The sequence below is a fragment of the Eufriesea mexicana genome, unplaced genomic scaffold (genome assembly GCF_001483705.2).
Source record: "Eufriesea mexicana isolate 0111107269 unplaced genomic scaffold, ASM148370v2 scaffold9008, whole genome shotgun sequence".
NCBI classification, from domain to species: Eukaryota; Metazoa; Arthropoda; class Insecta; order Hymenoptera; family Apidae; genus Eufriesea; species Eufriesea mexicana.
Window position 1 is genome coordinate 99,662 of NW_016916726.1, and position 19,142 is coordinate 118,803.

At 46.9% G+C, this 19,142-nt stretch overlaps 1 protein-coding gene across 1 annotated transcript in view; it reads right to left on the bottom strand.

Moving 5' to 3' along the window:
* LOC108553027 (uncharacterized) overlaps nt 1-19,142 on the bottom strand; it is a gene marked incomplete at its 3' end in the record, with an annotated part of 198,678 nt that overhangs the window by 89,981 nt on the left and 89,555 nt on the right. Inside the window, exon 2 of the mRNA XM_017907767.1 lies at nt 10,109-10,231. Coding sequence (XP_017763256.1) covers nt 10,109-10,231 — 123 coding nt within the window. The remainder of the gene's footprint in view (nt 1-10,108; nt 10,232-19,142) is intronic.

Here is a 19,142-nt window from a genome sequence, read left to right on the forward strand (position 1 = left end):
GCGAGTAAACGGAGAAATTAGCAGGACGTTAAATTCCCGAATTAGGAGGTATAAATTTCAAAATTTTCATTTTCATCCGCGCATTATTCCCGGCCTTTCATTCGACCGTCATCGCGTCGTTGTTCGTCCGCTTTCCGCGTCCCCCTTTCGTTCCCTCGTCTGTTCGACGTCGCGCTTTAATTATCAGAATACGTTCCGGGAGTATCGCGCGGTGATGAAGAGGCCGGGGAGCTGATAAAAAGCGCAACCGATCGCGGCCAGGGCCGACACAAGCGCGGGTTATGATTCATCGATGGCGAAAAAAGGCGGCTCGAAACACGTGAAAGCGGAAAAATGCACGCGCGCCAACGGATAGCTCGCGATCCCGAACAAATCCTCTTTCCCATTCTTTCCTCGCACTTTCCTTTTTTCTATCCGCCTTTCTCCGCCGCGCGCGTTCGCCCACGGAACACACGCAGACACGTGCACGCGAGGCTCGCATACGACCGTGCGCGATTTTCCCTTCTCCATCGCTATCTTTCTTCCACATGGGCCGCCATTGTGCTCCAGAGAACTCTGCACGGCGCTTTGCCGTAACAACGTACATTGTATTTTCGAACAATGGGAGGATCCTTCTGCCTTCTCTCCCGCCGTCACCCTTTTCACCCTCTTTGCCACCTTATCGGTACTTTTTTCCACGGCAAGACCACGGTTTCCGCGCTTATTAATCGCGACATGCGTTCTTTCTCTATCGTTTCCTCCTTGTTTCCATCCCTTTCCCGCTGATTCTTTATTATTCGTTGATCGACATCGAGATTCCTTCTTCCGAGAGACCGTTCTTTGCCACCTTCCAGTACCTTTCATCCAGACTCTCTCCGCGATATTTCATTCCGGTCCCCAAATAAACCGGTGATCCCGTTGTTTGCGTTCGCAGTCATCTCACTCTCTCTCTCTCTCTCTCTCTCTCTCTCTCTCTCTCTCTCTCTCTCTCTCTCTCTCTCTCAAAGATCCAAACGGTACCGTTCGAATAGCGAAAACGAAACAGCGACTGCCGGGAAATATCTCGGGCATTTTTCGCCGAGCGATTGAAGCGTCGCGAAGCATGAAAATATGAAAGCGACGAGGAAAGAAACAGCCGCGTCGTTTCGCGACGTCGAGACTTGGAGGGAAACTTGGGTGCTCGAATTTCAGCCAAACTTCGGATATCGCGAACCCGGCGAGCTTGAAGAGAACGCGTCTCGTTCCCCGCGATAAAGTTCGATCGACGATATAATTAATCGTTTGGTTGGTCGAAAGCTGCGCGCGAATTCGAAAGAAGCTCTCGAGCGATCGACCAACCGATTCGCGGAGCAGGGAACCGATGCCGAAGTTTGCCTCTGCTTCGCGTTTCTTTAATCGAATCCGAACAGTCCCCGGAGAACTTTGGCCGGAAATAACGCGCGATAAAAGGAAACGAGGAGCATCCAGAGGTTTCCTTTTCTCTCGCAATGATCACGGCGAATTCGTGGAACAGCGCGAGGGGACGTCGCGTGTGCCACGACCCTGCTGCAAGACCGGGGTTGCTTGGCCGCAGGAATTAGATCGTACGCAACGTCCCCGTGCAACGATATTGCCAACACATTCGTTGGTAAAGTGATTTTCGTTCGTGCGCATAATAACCAACGACGAGGCAGAATTTTACCCCCGGACGAACGGGGTAAAGCAGCGATCGAGGGTTTAACGGAAGGGTGGTTTGTCTACCGGTTGCCATAACAAAGGACGAAGGGCCGCGTGCTCGTATATTCCGGATCATTTTACCGTATAAACGTTTAAGCAGCAAATTGATTGCCCCTACGGCTCATGCTAAACCCAATAAATGTAATCGTGCTCACCGATTATATCGTTGCGAAATCGTGTGCGATCGTGCACGTAATCAAACGCGTAAATTTCTACGTGACACCGTACAATTAAACAATGCACGCTTAGCATACTCCAGGACGAACACTTTTGAGTCCGGTCCGTTATCGGTTAATTCGCGGTCGGCCACCGTGATTTTCGCCGGCTCCTCGCCTGTCGCAAATTAAAAGGCCGAACTTCGATAAGCGGAGACCACGCGAGCCATTTTCCCATCTTCCAAAGGTACGTCGAGCCTAACGTTTCCATGAGATTAGACACGCGAGAGATTCGTAAATAAGAAGCTACCATCGGTCTATCGAAGAGGAGCGAGAGACGGAACGCCGAGGCAAGCTCAGTCGAGATGAAATTCGCTGCGCCATTTTCTAAAGCAGCTTCTTATCGATACGCTGTTAACGGGATAATCTTGCCAGCAACGAAATTACGTTTACAGGAGATTTTTACGTTAAAGAGCCTGCCTAACGATACTCGCTGCATCGCGAGTCAGTCTTTTTCCTCGAGTTTCTATGAAAACTGAACGATCGTCGGACGGTTGTGAAAAAGATCCTTAAGATAGAAGCTCTGATAGCAGCTAAATGAAAATGGCTTCTTCACGAGTCGAGCTACGACCTGTAAAAAGGATTTTCCCCGAGAATACAAGCATCGAAAAAGTTCGACTGCCGTTCTGGACGACGAGGATCTTCGATTGGCAAAAGCGCCCGGAGAGAGGAGAAATTTTCGCAAACTCTGCGCGGTCGCGACTCGGCAGTGAAACGAGAAATCGGTGGAATCGTTGGTTCTTGGATTTATTTCTCTTCCTTGGAGACCCGCGATGATTTTACTCCCTTTGTCGCCAGCTTCGTCCGGTATCGTGGAAAGCGCGGATTGAACTCGCCGTTGAAACACGAGCGATCCTAAACTGCAAATTTGTCCGGAATCCCTCTCCTATCAATTGCCGTTCTCCTTGACCCGAGGAAAAATCGCGCACCGAGCTCTGCTTGCTGAAACCCGAGGCCAAGGTAACGAAGCACGCCCCTGGCTACGCGTGTAACAGAGCCCGGCCGCTAATCAACGAAATTCTTCCAGCAAGACCCTGACATCGTCGTTTTCTCGTCGTTTTCTCGTCGTTCTCTTGTCGTCTCGCGTCCTCTCGTCCCATATATCCCGCGAAAAACTCGTCCGGATCGAAAGGAGCGGGACAAACGCGTGCGGGATACTTTGAGGGGATCACCGTGCATTATATCTCGTTTCCACGGGATTAATTTGGCTCACAGTTACAGCAAGTAAATTCGTTTATGCCTTCAAGCGTAATCGATGATTTGGCTGCAGTTCAAACGATCAATCATTCGCTCGGCCAACTGTTGACCAAATGAAAGCGTTATTTCAAATGACACGGGGATTCTCGGCGTGGGTTCGGTTTAACCTTTAACCAGAATGTCGAATATGGGACAGGAAACATAAACTCCGGCTTGTGCAGTTACGCGAGCTGCGATTTGTACGCGGTATTTACCAGCAGCATAAATAACACGACGATTCGGCGTTCCGTTAATTATGACGATCGTTTAAACTTGCCGATCGTTCGAACAATTCCGGCCGACCGATAACGTTGAAATTCTACGAAAAATTCCCAGTCGCGGTTTGCGCGTGGCTCGCTAACGGTAAGTTATCGAAAACGAAAAAGTCCTTAATGGAAACTTGCCTAGTTTCGCTAACGACAACAGCTCGACAAGCGTTGCCCACTTTTCAACCCTCTCTCCGGTGTATTTGTTCATTTGCCTCCTCGTGCTTCGCGTTCCCCCGTTTGCCTCTCGGATTAATTTTTCTACCTACCCCGGTCCGCGTTCATCGATATTTCGAAGTCGTTTGCTCGCGAAACGAAATTTTTCCGGCTAACGCGACGAATGCCACGCGAATCGGCGCCGGCTCGTTAAGAAGCGCCGGTATTACCCGCGCTGCTTTCCCTTAAACTTTGCCACGGTATATTCGCCGGAATCGATCGTAATGGCCGACGCGTGTATCTTTCGCGGCGTTAGTGATAAGCCCCGAAAGCATCGGGATTAGTACGCGACGATAAATCAGAATTAATTTCAACGTCCACGCTATCCCTTTTAACGTCGCGTTTTACTTGGCCGAGGATGCGGAGAATCGAAAAGAGAGCGAAACGGGATAGAGATTAGGGGGATGCAAAGGCGACGGGGATGGCAAGACGGATACAGAAGGAGAGACAGGGGCAGAGGGAGAGAAGTGGAGGAAGATTCATAAATCCAAATAAACGTTTGGAACCTCTTCTGCCTTGCAGATTTCAAACAATCGCGATTCCAAAGCCAATTCGAATATCCCTTTCTCTTCGGTTAATATTCCTTTTCGCGTTATTCATTGTTCCGACGTATGATTCAGCTGCGACCCGGGACAAGGGTCCTCTAACGACGACTTGACATTTGAATTTTAAAGTAAATCGAGTCTGTCCATTATTACGCGGCCGACAGGTAATTTCTACCCCGTTCCGTTAAAAGTCCGCGCACGCCGCTTGCCTTAACCGGGGTAATTTGTAATTAGACCGGTTGGATTATCCGCCTCTAAATAACGCGCAGCGACGAACACGTCGAACAGTTTCGATAACGCTGGGAAACTTGCGGGTCGCAAACACGGGTCGGCGGTAAAAATATTTTCGAACGGAAAACCGCCCCGAGATACGGCGGAATTAGTACCGGGCATAGAAAATGCCCGATGCTTCGCGAGTTAAAGGCGAACGCTTGAATAAAAATCCGCACGTGCCGGAACTCATAAATCTCGGGGCGTACGTGACGCTTCGACCGAGATTGCAAAGCTTAATCTTGCCTCGGAGAATTGACCCTTAACGTTGCAGCCGCGTCTATCCTCCGTTCGACTGACAATAAGCTAAACCGATTTTCCCGCTCTTCGATTCGCGATGCGTCGAAATAAACCGCGAGAAATCGCTATCTGACGAAACTCCGCGAGTTATTTGTAAGTCGATCGGAAATCTTCCGAGCGAAATTCCACCGCGGAATTTGCATCGTAACGACCCCTCGCGCGCGCGCGAATCCTGTCGGACCAGCGATTGACTCGTCGATTATGATCCGAAGGAATCGCGTTAATCCGTTTTATTCGATTACCAATCCCGCGAGAATGAAAATCGGAACGATCGACGAATAATTTACGTAACCGTCGAGTGGCCGAGAAATTCGCTCTCCGATTATATCGCGTGTTCGAAATCGACAGGACACGATCGTTGTTTCATAAGCTGCCCGAAATGTTTGCAACGATGGAAAAATTCGCGAAACAACGGCGCGCCGATATTTCATCCAACGCGATATTCGCTGAACGAAACGCGAAACGTTGCAATTGCATCGGAAAAACGAGAAACCACGAGGTTATTTACGGATAAACGCAAACAGTATAGACCGCAAAATACCATCGAATACTCCTAATAAAGGAGTCTTCTCGTGCCATATCCCCGGGCCGACACGTTATTACTTTGGATACCTGCATACTTGGAGCGCCTCAGCCTGCCCAAAGTATGCCTACTCGAGACCGGGGGTTACACGGAGACGCGTGACATGGCCTCTAACCGCAAATAGATAGCCCTCGAAAAAGAGCCCTCGAACGAAACGATCGGCTCGTATAAGGCTCAGTCACACATCAAGAGCATCCGTACACACGGAGCAGCGTTTTCGTGAAGTCGCGAAATCCCAAATCGACTAGCAATCTCCCTGCCGCGCATCCTCCGCCGACCGATTTCCTGGACAAGTCTCTCCAACGGGCCGGCTGTCAAGCGCACAGCTCTCAGGAAGCTGCAAAGGTACGCTCGCGAAATTTCACTTCGGACAGCAAAATGGAAACTGAATCCTTCTTGTCGGCACGAATGCCCGAATGCAACGAACGCAACGTCCATTCCCTGGTTTGCCATTCCCTTTGTTTCCTACGTTAACGCGCTAACGAATCCGAATTTCCCCATTTTACATTGTTGGTTTCCCTGCAAGAATTTTTAACGTTTGACGTTCGCTAGTCCGTGGACGAGATTTCTCGTGATACTTAATTATAACTACGTGTTCCGCGATTTTTCGGCGCACTGACGAGAAGGTAGGACGGGAACGGGGGGAAAAATCGTTTCGTTATCGTCGCAATTCGAATACGCTTGTATCGCGTGTGTTATACATATGGGTGGAACGGTCGTTGAAAATCTTCGAGCACGAAATATCCAGAGGATAAAGCGAATACGTATTGGAGGAGGAAAGACTTTGAATTTCACGATTAACCATGGGTAAAGTGGAACGGCGCGATATCGACGAAACGGTGATTTTGCGACGTATGACAGAGAAATATGGAATTTAAGCATTCCACTGAAATTCGAATTATTTCTGCATGTCGCGAAACTCGGTGACAAATCATCGTTATTTTCGAATAAAGTAAAAGCGTTTATTAATCAGATTCGACATAACGGCAAATCGATTACGTAAATTAAAATAGAACAACGGACGGGTGCAAGCTGTGCATAAAGAGAACGAAACCGTTCGTTCAAGTTGCACAATTAAACGACCGTTCAATCACAATTATGCGAGCGATATTAAATAAACATTCAATCGGACGAGTCACTTGGCAGAGGACGGATAAGCTCGGGGCGCGGGATCAACGTTGAGAGCAGTTTACGGAATAACGGCTTGCTATCTCGCAAGATTTTCCTAGAACCCAGTGATCATTTTCATCGATAACGCTAGCACGAAATGGAGGTCCGCTATGGCCGACAATATTCATCGTATGGGGTAGTAGCGCGCGAAATAAGGGTTGAGGATAAGATTATGGCAGCTCGTGCGGTTGTTCGGGGAATGTTGACGATTTAGGAAACCGTTCGTGTCGGTAGCTTCCACGTCGCCAGTTTCGTCCATGCTTTTTCCCTCGCTTCCAAATACTCGACAAATCGTCCCTCCGACTGTATACCTTTTACAACTTTTACCCAGCTATCGCCATTTTAAGAGAGCAGAATTCGCGATCGCGACGTGCCGTCGTATAAATATCTGAACTCGATTCGCGCAACCGTTGTCGCGACTGTCGCGGCCCGGACCACGAGAAATTCGATTAAATCTCGCGACGTCGATCTCTCGCGAATCTCGAATCGGAGACAAACGAGAGCATCCTTTTTACGAGCGCAATTACGCCGGCGAAATTGCGACGCACGGGACCGTCTAAGAGACAACAGTGGTACAGCCGGAAATGCGTCGAGTGTATCGACAACTTCCGGTTGACCTATCTCTGCGCGTTCCGCAGCTGAAATTTCGAGTTGCACCGACTGTGAACAGGAAGCCTCGCGGATCGATATCTCGATTCGTGTTCCGGGGGCTGCACTGTTTATGGACGGATGATTATGAGCCCGATGAATGTCCATCAGTGAATCCGTCGAACCAACGAACCTGGTAATAGTATAAATGCAGGAATATTGCTATTGGGAATTGTAACTTTCACGTAATTTATAGTAACCCCGGTATCGCTGTGGGAATCAGTGCACCGTGCGTAAAGAAAAATTTTCTAATTATATATGAGCGAGCGTGTTCGGCGATAAAGAGGAAGCTATCGGAAAATGAGCTAACGATCGGCCCGGCCGTAAAATTGGTCAAACAAATGCGCGGTAAAAGGAAGATGGCGCTTCCTAAAACGTGAAATGCGCGTCGATGCCCTTTCACGTAGATTTCCCAGAGGTATTCGGAAAATTATCAGAGTCCCAGAATTTTAAGGCCGCAGAATTTACGAGAGACCACTGGCACCGCTTGCTCCTTTCTTACCGACTCGATCTTTAGACGTTGCAACATCCAAGTTTCACGACTAGATACTCTAAGCTTTCTAAAAATCGAGCTTCCCAAAAATCGGGAAATCGACGTCGCTGAAAATTTGTTTGACAATAATCGATGAACGAGCGATTAAATTGCGTATATTTTGAAACGGGTGAAAGCTGGACATATCGTTTGGTAAAACACTTTCGACAAATTCATCGGTCGTTCGACTCGTTCGGCTGTGCTACTTGCACAGTGGTACGACCAGCGAAAGTGTGGTTAACTTTTTGCCGAGTCTGTGGTTTATCGAATAATCAAACGCTGATCGATCCTTCTCCCAATCGGAGACAGCTGAAACACGATGACCGATCTTCTCTGATTTTTTCACCGATATTTCAGCGACACGCGTCTAAGCACATAGAAACGAAAAAGTACGAGACACTCGTAAAATGTTACTTATTCTGTCAGGAGAAATTATTTCCTCCGACGAGTAAATCCTTAATTTACAATGAAAATTAATTAACCCTCGGGAGCGGCTCGACACTCGATAGTTTCCGCCAGTTTTTCAGGATCGGTGCGTCAGCTGATTCGCAAATTGTTAATTTCAGTTTGCAACCTTTCCGGCCAACTGGACTTTTCCAAGCGTTTGCTTTGAGTCACGCGTTAATCAATTCGTCGAGGCAGTCATTTGGAAAATAAACCGTTTCACAACTGCTGCTGCCGCCGCCACTGCTCTCCCATTTGGCCACGCGATTTTTTCCGCTGTCCCTCGTACTTCCAGCTTTTTATTTACCGTAATCGTTGCATTTTTAAAGGGAAAAAATTTTCCCGACCGCGGAGCGGATCGAAATTTCTACCAGACGAACCGCGATGTTACGCCGATCTTCGATCGCTCGAATTCCATATCGATTTCCGCGAGGACACCGTGGCTGTCGTTGGAAAAATACGTCGCAAAGTTACACGCGATTCGAAACGTAGCAATCGAGGCGCAGTGTTTTTCTAATTACACGTAATTCGCGAGAGAAGTTGCGCATGTTAATCTACTTCGCTCTGCAAAGCGTTTCTCTGTTCATGCTCGCGGTCGCACGTGTACCGCGGCGATATCACGCAGCCTCGTTTACTCGGTAAATTAAATACGAATTAATCCCATTTTCCCGAGACGCGTACGAAAGAGCACGTTTTAACGGCTTTTCCCGCGTTTTACTTTCGTTAAAGTAAAACGCATCTAATTCCATTATTACGTAGGAGAGCCGTCCTTCTGTTTGTTTTAATTTTCACCTACGTTACGACTCGCTTTACCCCAATTCTTCCCATCGTCTATTAAATTCAAACGTAATTCCCTCGCGCGTAAACTTCGTAACGCGGTTATTAAAGTTAAAACTCGGCAGGCGCGTGGAAAATACGGGAAAAAGTGGCGGGGAAAAAAGGCACAGCGCGTATCCGTAGTTGATTAGAGGGATTCGCGAGATACGGCAAGTTCGAGATTCGATTATTCGGCCCGACGCTGACAAGCGTTTCGGCCAACGGGGAAAGATTACCGCCAACGACGTCGGACAACGTGTCGCGAATATGCGATCGTGCGGGTAATGCTGCGATTATCGGCACGGTGATTTCTTCAAACTGGCCGCTGTGCAGATTCCGCTCTGATGGCAAGTCCGGATACGGATATCGATTTCCCCGTAATCGTCGGAGATCCGCGACAATTGACATCGGATAAAAGAAAGCGCGCATATTTATGCCGCGCTGTCGAGCGAGTAAATATTTAACAATTCGCGATTAATTAAACGCTAAATTTATTGAACCTGTATAACCTTTTATACCGGATCCGCGTATGACAGATTTAGTTTATCCGCGTCTATTACCCCCGCAATGCAATAATTCGCGATTTACGTCGTGACCGACTAACGCAACGAATAACGCGATTTGCATCGCGACTCCCGCGAATACGATGAGCGGCAAAGAAAAGATTTAAAAAGAGAGAGCGAGAGAGAGCGAGAGAGAGAGAGAGAGAGTATAACGCGGCTACACGAGAAAGAGACAAGGAAGAAAAGTGTAAAAAGAATGATTTAAAAAGAGAGAGCGAGAGAGAGCGAGAGAGAGAGAGAGTATAACGCGGCTACACGAGAAAGAGACAAGGAAGAAAAGTGTAAAAAGAACGGGGTCGTCGACCGTATCTCTCTGACCCCGGCCCGGTTTTTCGCTTCTCGTTACATCGGCTAAGGGAAAGCATCTTCCACTACTCGACACCGTTCGACCTCGCGAGCCTTCAGCTCGATCCAATCGTACTCCTCTCGACTGTAATTATTTAAATCAAAGAAAACAGAGGAGAACCGATTCGGAAATCGATCGCGAGCCTGACGACGGCCCGCGAGAAATCGAATTCGGATTGTTTGCTGCGCATAAAAATGTTTGCCTCTTCGCGTTCTCTAATGTCTGTTAAAGAGGATTTAAAGGTATAGTTTGCTGGCACTCACCCAATTCTGGCCCGCAGACCCTCGGTATAATCTCCAGAATGGCGCTGCAGGATGCATCCTCGGAGCACAATTGACGCGCGTAAAGACAGTTCAGTATTGCGACTGGTACTTTGATGTCGGATCCTGAAAGCAGAAACATCGCGGCAGACGTTAGCGATAAAGGGGAAATAAAAGTATCTCTTTACGAGGGGATACGTTTCCGGGGGATGAAGGCGCGAAAGGAGCGAGTAAACGGGGCTTCGATCGCGCGGAAAATCCTTAATAATCACCGCCACGGGCCGCAGCGAGCGTATAACGAAACGTCGAAATGCATTCCGATTATAGGAAATCGAAGACGTTCGAACGCCTCGAGTGAAACGAGTGCGAGCAAACGAAACGGAACGGGACGAAATGAAATGAAACGAACGGTTCGCGCGTGAGGTAGACAACGGGGGGATTACAACTGCTATTTAATCCGCATTCGACAAAGTGTTTCCATTATTTATACACACGTGGCAATAACATTGGCGGAGTAACTCGGTCACGAAAAATCGCGTTTGTTCGTCGAGAACGTAAAGATCGATATGTCCGCAAACACGGTGCAAACAAGGTTTTTTGTTCCCATGCGATATGCTTCGAGCATTGAAGCAGCAATCGAGATAAAACGGACAATCGAAGTTACAATTGTGGAGTAGTTTGATCGGCGCCGAAGATTCGAGACGAAACGCGAGTCTATATCGCGAGAGTCAACGATACGCGAAACGAAATAAAATAACGAGGTAAATTTGGGTTATAGAGTATACGCGAAACGCAACAATGAAAACGTATCAGCGTAAACGAAGAGCGGGTCAAAGGGAATTGATAGGGATTTTCCGCTCGAGCGACGACGCGAGCGACTACGCCTCGATGTTCCGCGTTATTTATTTACGTCTTATGCGCATCGTATAGGCGCAGAGAAATAACCGTGGTCAGGAGCGGCAGGGAGTGGGGACAGAGCGACAGGGCGACAGGGCGACGAAAAGAAGAACGAAAGCGAGGGGAAAATGGAGAACGAGGGACGCAAGAGACAGGAAAACTGCGCGCGGACCCTCGCGGATTTTTACGAGCCACTCGCGAAACGGTAGTCGATAAAAGAAGCGCATCCCGCTGTAATTAATTACGAAACGTTCGCTACCGCTGGAAACAGCTATAAAAAAAAAAAAAAATGTACCGTCTCGTATATATTCCCTCTCGTGGCAGTTGTCCGTGCATATCCCGGAGCAGTGCACTAGGAAGATAGACGGATTTTTCGAATCGTAAATCGAATTCAGACCTTTTAACACGGCACCGCTCTTTCCAGTACGACTAGGCTAAGGATCACCACTTCCGACCTCGTTTTTACGACTTCGCGGATACATTTTTCACTGGCTGATCTCACTCGATGCACGAGCCGAGATATATCGAAATTAACCATACGTACTCGATGGACTCGGGGAACAGACCGAGAGCGTGAAAAATGCCTTCGTCTAATGCACACCGTGTCGTATTCATCGTACCTGACAGCTCGAATGTATAGGAACGTATAGGACCGGCGAGCGTGTATTGGGCGGCCATTATGACGTCACGAATTATTAAGATGCAATAATGGCGTAGAGAAAGATGAGCACAATTCTCAAACGCGTCACTCTTGTTATTCTATCTCTTATTCCGAGAATGTATCGGAGCGTGTTCCAAGGAAGGCTCGCAAACGAGGGCAAACAAACACAGCAATTTCCTTCTTTCTATTGTTTCGAGTCGCGAAACGAAAAGTAACGCGGGCCACGGGACGCCAAAGGAAACTTTCCGCGGAATATTTCATGCGTGCGAGAAAATATGAATGTTTAACAGCGTGTACTGGCACGTCGTGCAAGTTTACAACGCTCCGTGATGGAACTGCTCGTTTTTACCGTGAATGTAAATTTGTTTCGTGTTACTTACGTGAAGTAGAACGACCGCGCAACCACTTTCCACCAAGTCTGTGCGACGAACAATCAAGACTACGACGGTTAATATTTTCGGCCTAGGCGGTGACCGGTCCTACCGCAGGGATCAAATGACGTCTTTATTTCGATCGGTTATATCGGTTAAAAAATATATCGTGCGATCGGGGAGATAACGTTGGAGAATTTCCAGACATCTTTTACTTTTGTTTCCATCGGATTGTCAATAGTCTGACGTTTCGTGAATTTTTCAACACTTCGTAAGTGATAAAATAGTAGCAACGTTGACTCTGTGTGTACCTGTTTGCAACGGCACGCGTCTTCTACGAGGCTAGTCCCTTGTTCCGTGGATGTTCTAACAAGTGACGAAGTGAAAGTGAAAATTAAACAATCGAAGTGGTAATTTTGTGGTGTGATACTATATTCGAACGGGCACTAACCTCTACTCATTCCACGTCATACGGTGAGAAGGATATAAATCTATTTCTCGTCTCGTTACGAACTCTCATATACGAAAGATAATGCGCAGCGTTTATACGTTTCGAAGGTATTACGTCACAATACGAACGTCGCAATACGAACGTCGTATTACGTCGAACTACGAATGTACGCGTTTTATATACAGTGCATGAGAGAAACGGTTTTATACTTATCGCGTAACAGGAGACGTAACGTTGAATATAGGTTACTTCGTCGAAGCATATTTTCACCAGGATGAAATAAAGAAAGATAAACGATAATGAGATCGACGAATTCTCGCGTTTAATCTGGTCGATGAAGCTAAGTATTTAAAAGCAATTTATCGACGCGATAAAATAGGCTAAAATAATAGGAGTATTTAAAAAGAGTAACAGGGAATAGTTAGTAAAACGCGCGCAACCAGAGTAGAATAATATTTCCATTTAACTTCCGTTGCTCTTGAATTCGCTACTTTTTCCATCTCGCTTCTTTCAGCCAGATAATTATTCATCGCTGCTATACCGTCTTTCTTTTCGGCGCCGCCTTATAACGAGGCGTTTGTTTTAAGTGCGCGAGGCAGAAGCTCGTCTCTTTTCTCTTTCTGCTTTTTCCCACGTTTATTCGTGTCCGACGAAAACGCGAGAGAAACAACCGGCTGAGGAAGAGGGTAAAGGATAAAATTCGAACGAGAGAGCAACAGTGTCAGGCCATAACGAATCACGTGACCCGTAGAATCGTCTGGAATCGATTCGTGCGAAGGAATTTCGTTGCGTCGACGACGCGTAAGAGATGCACGATCGGGGTGTGGGTCTTTGAACAAGGAGAGAAGCGTTCTCGCTCTTCCCTTCGGTGTCGATTACCGTTTATTTACTTTTCGGCCGAACTACGTTCTGCGAAATCCTCGAGTGTGCATGGTAGTGGCCTTGGCGTCAACGGCCTTTTTATTTACATTATGGTCGAATGCGTTCGACCTGATCGGCAGGGAGACACTCATCGCACTTGTACTTTCTTATATTTTGAATCTTACATTTCTTATGTGATTTTTAACGTTCTTTCTTATATTTTAAATAATACACACAGACACACACACACACACTTGTGCGTATATGTGTGCAGAGTGTCCCAGCAACGGTAGAACGACCGGGAAGTGGGTAATTCTACGTGAAAAAATAAAATCGGAAATGAAGAATAAAATTTTTTCACTCGAAGCTTCATTATCGAGGAAATCGATTTTGAATATTCACCGAGTACGCGTGCACTTATGTAGCTATGGCTTATTGTTGGATATATGGACCATCGACATACCGGCAGTGATGGAATAACCAAGTAGGGGGTGATTCTACGTGAACAAACAAATCGAAAGTAAAGAATAAAATTTTTTTCATTCGGAATTTCGTTATCAAGAAAATCGACTTTGCATATTCACCGAGTATACGCGCACTTAACTCTGTCTAAGGCGAATGGTCCATTGGTACACCAGCGTACTCGGTGAATATTCAAAGTCGATTTTCTCAACAACGAAGCATCGAACGAAAAAATTTTATTCTTTATTTTCGATTTGCTCTTTCACGTAGAACCATCCCCTCCTCGATTTTACCACCGATACTCGTGTGCTTATGGTCTGTTCACATAAGCCATAGCTAAGTGCATGCGCTCTCGATAAATATTCAAAGTTAATTTTCTCGGTAACGAAGCTTCGAATGAAAAAATTTTCTTCTTCATTTTCGATTTGTTCTTTCACGTAGAATCATCCCCTCCTCGGCTGTACCATCGATACTGATGTAATGATGATCTGTCCAGCTAAACCAAAGTTAAGTGCACGTGCACTCGCTGAATATTCAAAGTTAATTTTCTCGACAACGAAGCTTCGAATGAAAAAATTTTATTCTTCATTTTCGATTTGTTCTTTCACGTAGAATCATCCCCTCCTCGATTTATACCACCGATACTCGTGTGTTTATGGTCTATTCGTATAAGCCATAGCTAAGTGCATGCACTTCCGGTGAGTATTCAAAGTTAATTTTCTCGACAACGAAGCTTCGAATGAAAAAATTTTCTTCTTTATTTTCGATTTGCTCTTTCACGTAGAACCATCCCCTCCTCTATTTTACCATCGATACTCGTGTATTTATGGTTTATTCACACAAGCCATAGCTAAGTGCATGCGCTCTCGATAAATATTCAAAGTTAATTTTCTCGGCAACGAAGCTTGGAATGAAAAAATTTTATTCTTCATTTTCGATTTGTTCTTTCACGTAGAATCATCCTCTTCTCGATTTTATCATCGATACTCGTGTATTTATGGTTTATTCACATAAGCCATAGCTAAGTGCACGTGCACTCGCTGAATATTCAAAGTTAATTTTCTCGACAACGAAGCTTTGAATGAAAAAATTTTATTCTTCATTTTCGATTTGTTTGTTCACGTAGAATCACACTCTCCTCGGCCGTACCATCATTACCGCGATACCCTGTATATATTATAGTTACACTGTCCGAAATTTATTTGCATCTCGACGAATCCCGGCTGTCCATTCTTAACAACCTCCAGTTGAAAATTCTTTTCGAGTATTTCTCTCGTCTGTTTCGAATTACCCCGCGATTAAGGCCCATCGCAACCATTCGCGGCAGGGTTTGAGCCTAACTGTTGCAATTATCCGAGTTGCGTAATGCTCCGTGAAACCCTATATCGTAACGAGCATATTTCTATCGAGGGTTGGCACTCCTTATTCCCCAGCGTATCGGCGGTTTATAGCAGCGCGATAAAGCACGAGAACAGCCGCGTATAGCCGGCATATTGAACTGGCCAGACAGCGGTAACGAGTGGAGAGATACGCGGCCACGTAATACGTAATCGCGAGTTATACCGTTACATTAATTTCGTGACTTACGGGGAACGTCCATGAAATTGCGATTAATCGTGATTTACTCCTGTCCAAAGCGACCACGGCCGCCCGTAACTCCTCGATTTATACCACCGATACTCGTGTGTTTATGGTCTATTCGTATAAGCCATAGCTAAGTGCATGCACTTCCGGTGAGTATTCAAAGTTAATTTTCTCGACAACGAAGCTTCGAATGAAAAAATTTTCTTCTTTATTTTCGATTTGCTCTTTCACGTAGAACCATCCCCTCCTCTATTTTACCATCGATACTCGTGTATTTATGGTTTATTCACACAAGCCATAGCTAAGTGCATGCGCTCTCGATAAATATTCAAAGTTAATTTTCTCGGCAACGAAGCTTGGAATGAAAAAATTTTATTCTTCATTTTCGATTTGTTCTTTCACGTAGAATCATCCTCTTCTCGATTTTATCATCGATACTCGTGTATTTATGGTTTATTCACATAAGCCATAGCTAAGTGCACGTGCACTCGCTGAATATTCAAAGTTAATTTTCTCGACAACGAAGCTTTGAATGAAAAAATTTTATTCTTCATTTTCGATTTGTTTGTTCACGTAGAATCACACTCTCCTCGGCCGTACCATCATTACCGCGATACCCTGTATATATTATAGTTACACTGTCCGAAATTTATTTGCATCTCGACGAATCCCGGCTGTCCATTCTTAACAACCTCCAGTTGAAAATTCTTTTCGAGTATTTCTCTCGTCTGTTTCGAATTACCCCGCGATTAAGGCCCATCGCAACCATTCGCGGCAGGGTTTGAGCCTAACTGTTGCAATTATCCGAGTTGCGTAATGCTCCGTGAAACCCTATATCGTAACGAGCATATTTCTATCGAGGGTTGGCACTCCTTATTCCCCAGCGTATCGGCGGTTTATAGCAGCGCGATAAAGCACGAGAACAGCCGCGTATAGCCGGCATATTGAACTGGCCAGACAGCGGTAACGAGTGGAGAGATACGCGGCCACGTAATACGTAATCGCGAGTTATACCGTTACATTAATTTCGTGACTTACGGGGAACGTCCATGAAATTGCGATTAATCGTGATTTACTCCTGTCCAAAGCGACCACGGCCGCCCGTATTGCCACGGACTGACTGCGAGCTCATCGTTTCTCGCCTAACTGAAAAATCTATAGACAATGGACGGTATTGTTCGCCGAGCTGATACACGTCATTTAACAGAACTAACGTTTGATAATATTGCTAATATTCCATATGATAACACGCGGCCCGATATTGCCACTCTCGTGCGCCATTGTTACCATCAGCGACACATCGATGCAATTCGTAGGGTAATTCTGGCAGATTCGGCTTGTTATCGGATCGTATCGAGATTTCTTCCCATCCAGGACACTCTTACGGGGATCTCTTGGATCCCGCACATCCGAGTCCGTTTGATACCGTCGCGACGAGACCCGGCGGATCGTCGGGACGGTGTAAACGGACGGAAAGGTAGCGGAGAAAGAAAACGGTGTCAGCGGTGTCTCGGGAATGCACGCGAATGCGGGGAACAAAGTGGCGTGGAATAACTCTAACTGTACGATACCGAGCAAACGCGGTTCGAATCGATAGCGAACCGGGGAGTATTCGTCGCGAAAGAGTCTGATGGCCGGGTCGAGGGTTTTATTTCCACGAGGGTGAAACGCGCGAGCGAGAGTAACGGGCGAAAAAGGGAGTGAGAGAAGGAGCGACACGCGAGCTTTACGGAACGATAAAGCATTGCCACGGATACAGCCATAATCCAGTTCGTCGGCATATTGACGAACCCACGCGGACAGTAATGCGTTACGAGTGGCTAGATAGGGAGGCGCGTAACGTGTAATCGCGGGATGCATTATGATTCACGATCGCACGCGAGCACGATAAAGTCCAGCTGTGCGAGCGCACGCGTACGCATTGGCCACGCGCTGTCATCTGGCCGAGGCTGTTCCTGCTTTCCCTCGTAACGGCGAATCAACGTTCCGTTGCAGCGGTGGCCGATGACGGCAAGATTTTCCCTGTCATGTAGAAGCGTTAATTCGTTCCGGGAGTCGTCAACGCGGCGCAGGAAAACGTAAATGCTCGTTACGGATTCATCCGCGCGATAAATACGTTCCCCGAACGGGATATCGTCGGGCGTCCGCGAAACTTCCGGGGTAGGTCGGGGAGATACGTAGCGAATTCCACTCGGGGATCACGAGGTCTGCTTATGAAGAATTTCATCTTGCTGGAAGCTCGCGCGAGCGAACGCTGCCAGGGGAAAAAGAGAAAAGGGAAAAGAACGAAAAAGATTTAATGGAACGGAAGGTAAAAATAACAAACGGGGTGCATCTGCTCGCTCGAATACTCTGTCGGTATTCAGACTGGATCCTGAAAACCTGCGCTTCGAACTGCACGAATTCTGGCAAACTTTCCTTGAATAAATTAAAAAGTCGTAGACATCGTAGACGAGGACAGAGTATACTAATTTCTAACCGACCTCACTGGCTTTCAAATACGTGCTTGGCCTTCCGATCGAGATGATTTCCACGTACCGTCCTCTCGGACACAGTTTCAGAAAACCAGTCATTTCCGAAGACGTCCACTTTGTTTACCCTCGTCGCATAATAATAATTCCGCGGAATTATAATTCGCGTGACTTTTTTTTACACATCTGCGACTCCCGGGGTAGCCTAAACGCGGGGTAATTGAGCAGGGGTGGTTTGCGGTATCGATTATCATCGACCGCGGACAGGTGGCAACGCGATGTTTCCCGCGAGAAGAATGGCGTGGAATGGCATTGTTGTCAAAGGCGGTTTCGCGAATCAAGTAGACGGGAACAAGGTCCCAAAGCACCTAGTTGTCGCAGTGCCGTGGCGCAAGCCGGAGTCGCGCTATGCGGCATAATAATTATCGTCCTTCGGTGGTAGCTAACTTTATGGAGTGGAAGTTCGCGCGGCTAACCCAATTGCGAGAGGGCGAGCAACGAGAGAAAAAAATGAAACTTAATGGCTCCTCCCAAGGGGGCTGCAGCCCCTGCAACAATTTTCCAAAGCCACGCTCTCTCCGTGGCCAGGGTTGACCCGACAAATGGGTACCGTGGCAAAATTTTCCACCGTCTTCCCTTAAATCTGATTCGTCGAAACGCGAGATTATCGTGGCTTTACCTGCACTTTCGACGCGATTCCTGTAAATCACCGAGCAAGGTCTTCTTTATCGACTACCCGTCGATCGCGAGAATTTTCGACGTAGCATAATCTGCGACGAGGATATCGCTCGATGGATACAAACGGTGGTTAATTCGTTCGTTGCACTGGTACGCAACGTCGCGGCAATGACTCGAAATTTTCCAACTTTGGAATTAATACCGTGATAGGCGAAAGGCTGTATCTTTTTCCATTCGAATCAATTTCGTTAACGCAACGTTACGTGACTGTACGGTCTGACTGGTAGATGTTTCATTGGAAGAGGGAAAGGTGTTACGAGGGATTGGGAGTCAGACTTTATTTGCCGGGTTTCGAAATCGTAGGGGAATGTGGGTCTAACGCAAAAGGACAAGCAAAGGAAACTTTTTCCCTTCAATTCCGGGCTTCGTCTTAGAGAGGAAAATCCTTTATCGCGGCAGCCTTCCAGTCCGGGGAAAATCCGTTTGGGCATTTCAGTGCACGGATATATTTAATTATCTCGACGATGGTGGACGAAAGGTGGTGGAGATAATTCCGGAACGGTGCAGAGCAGAGGGGTACGAAACTTCTGCACTCGAACTG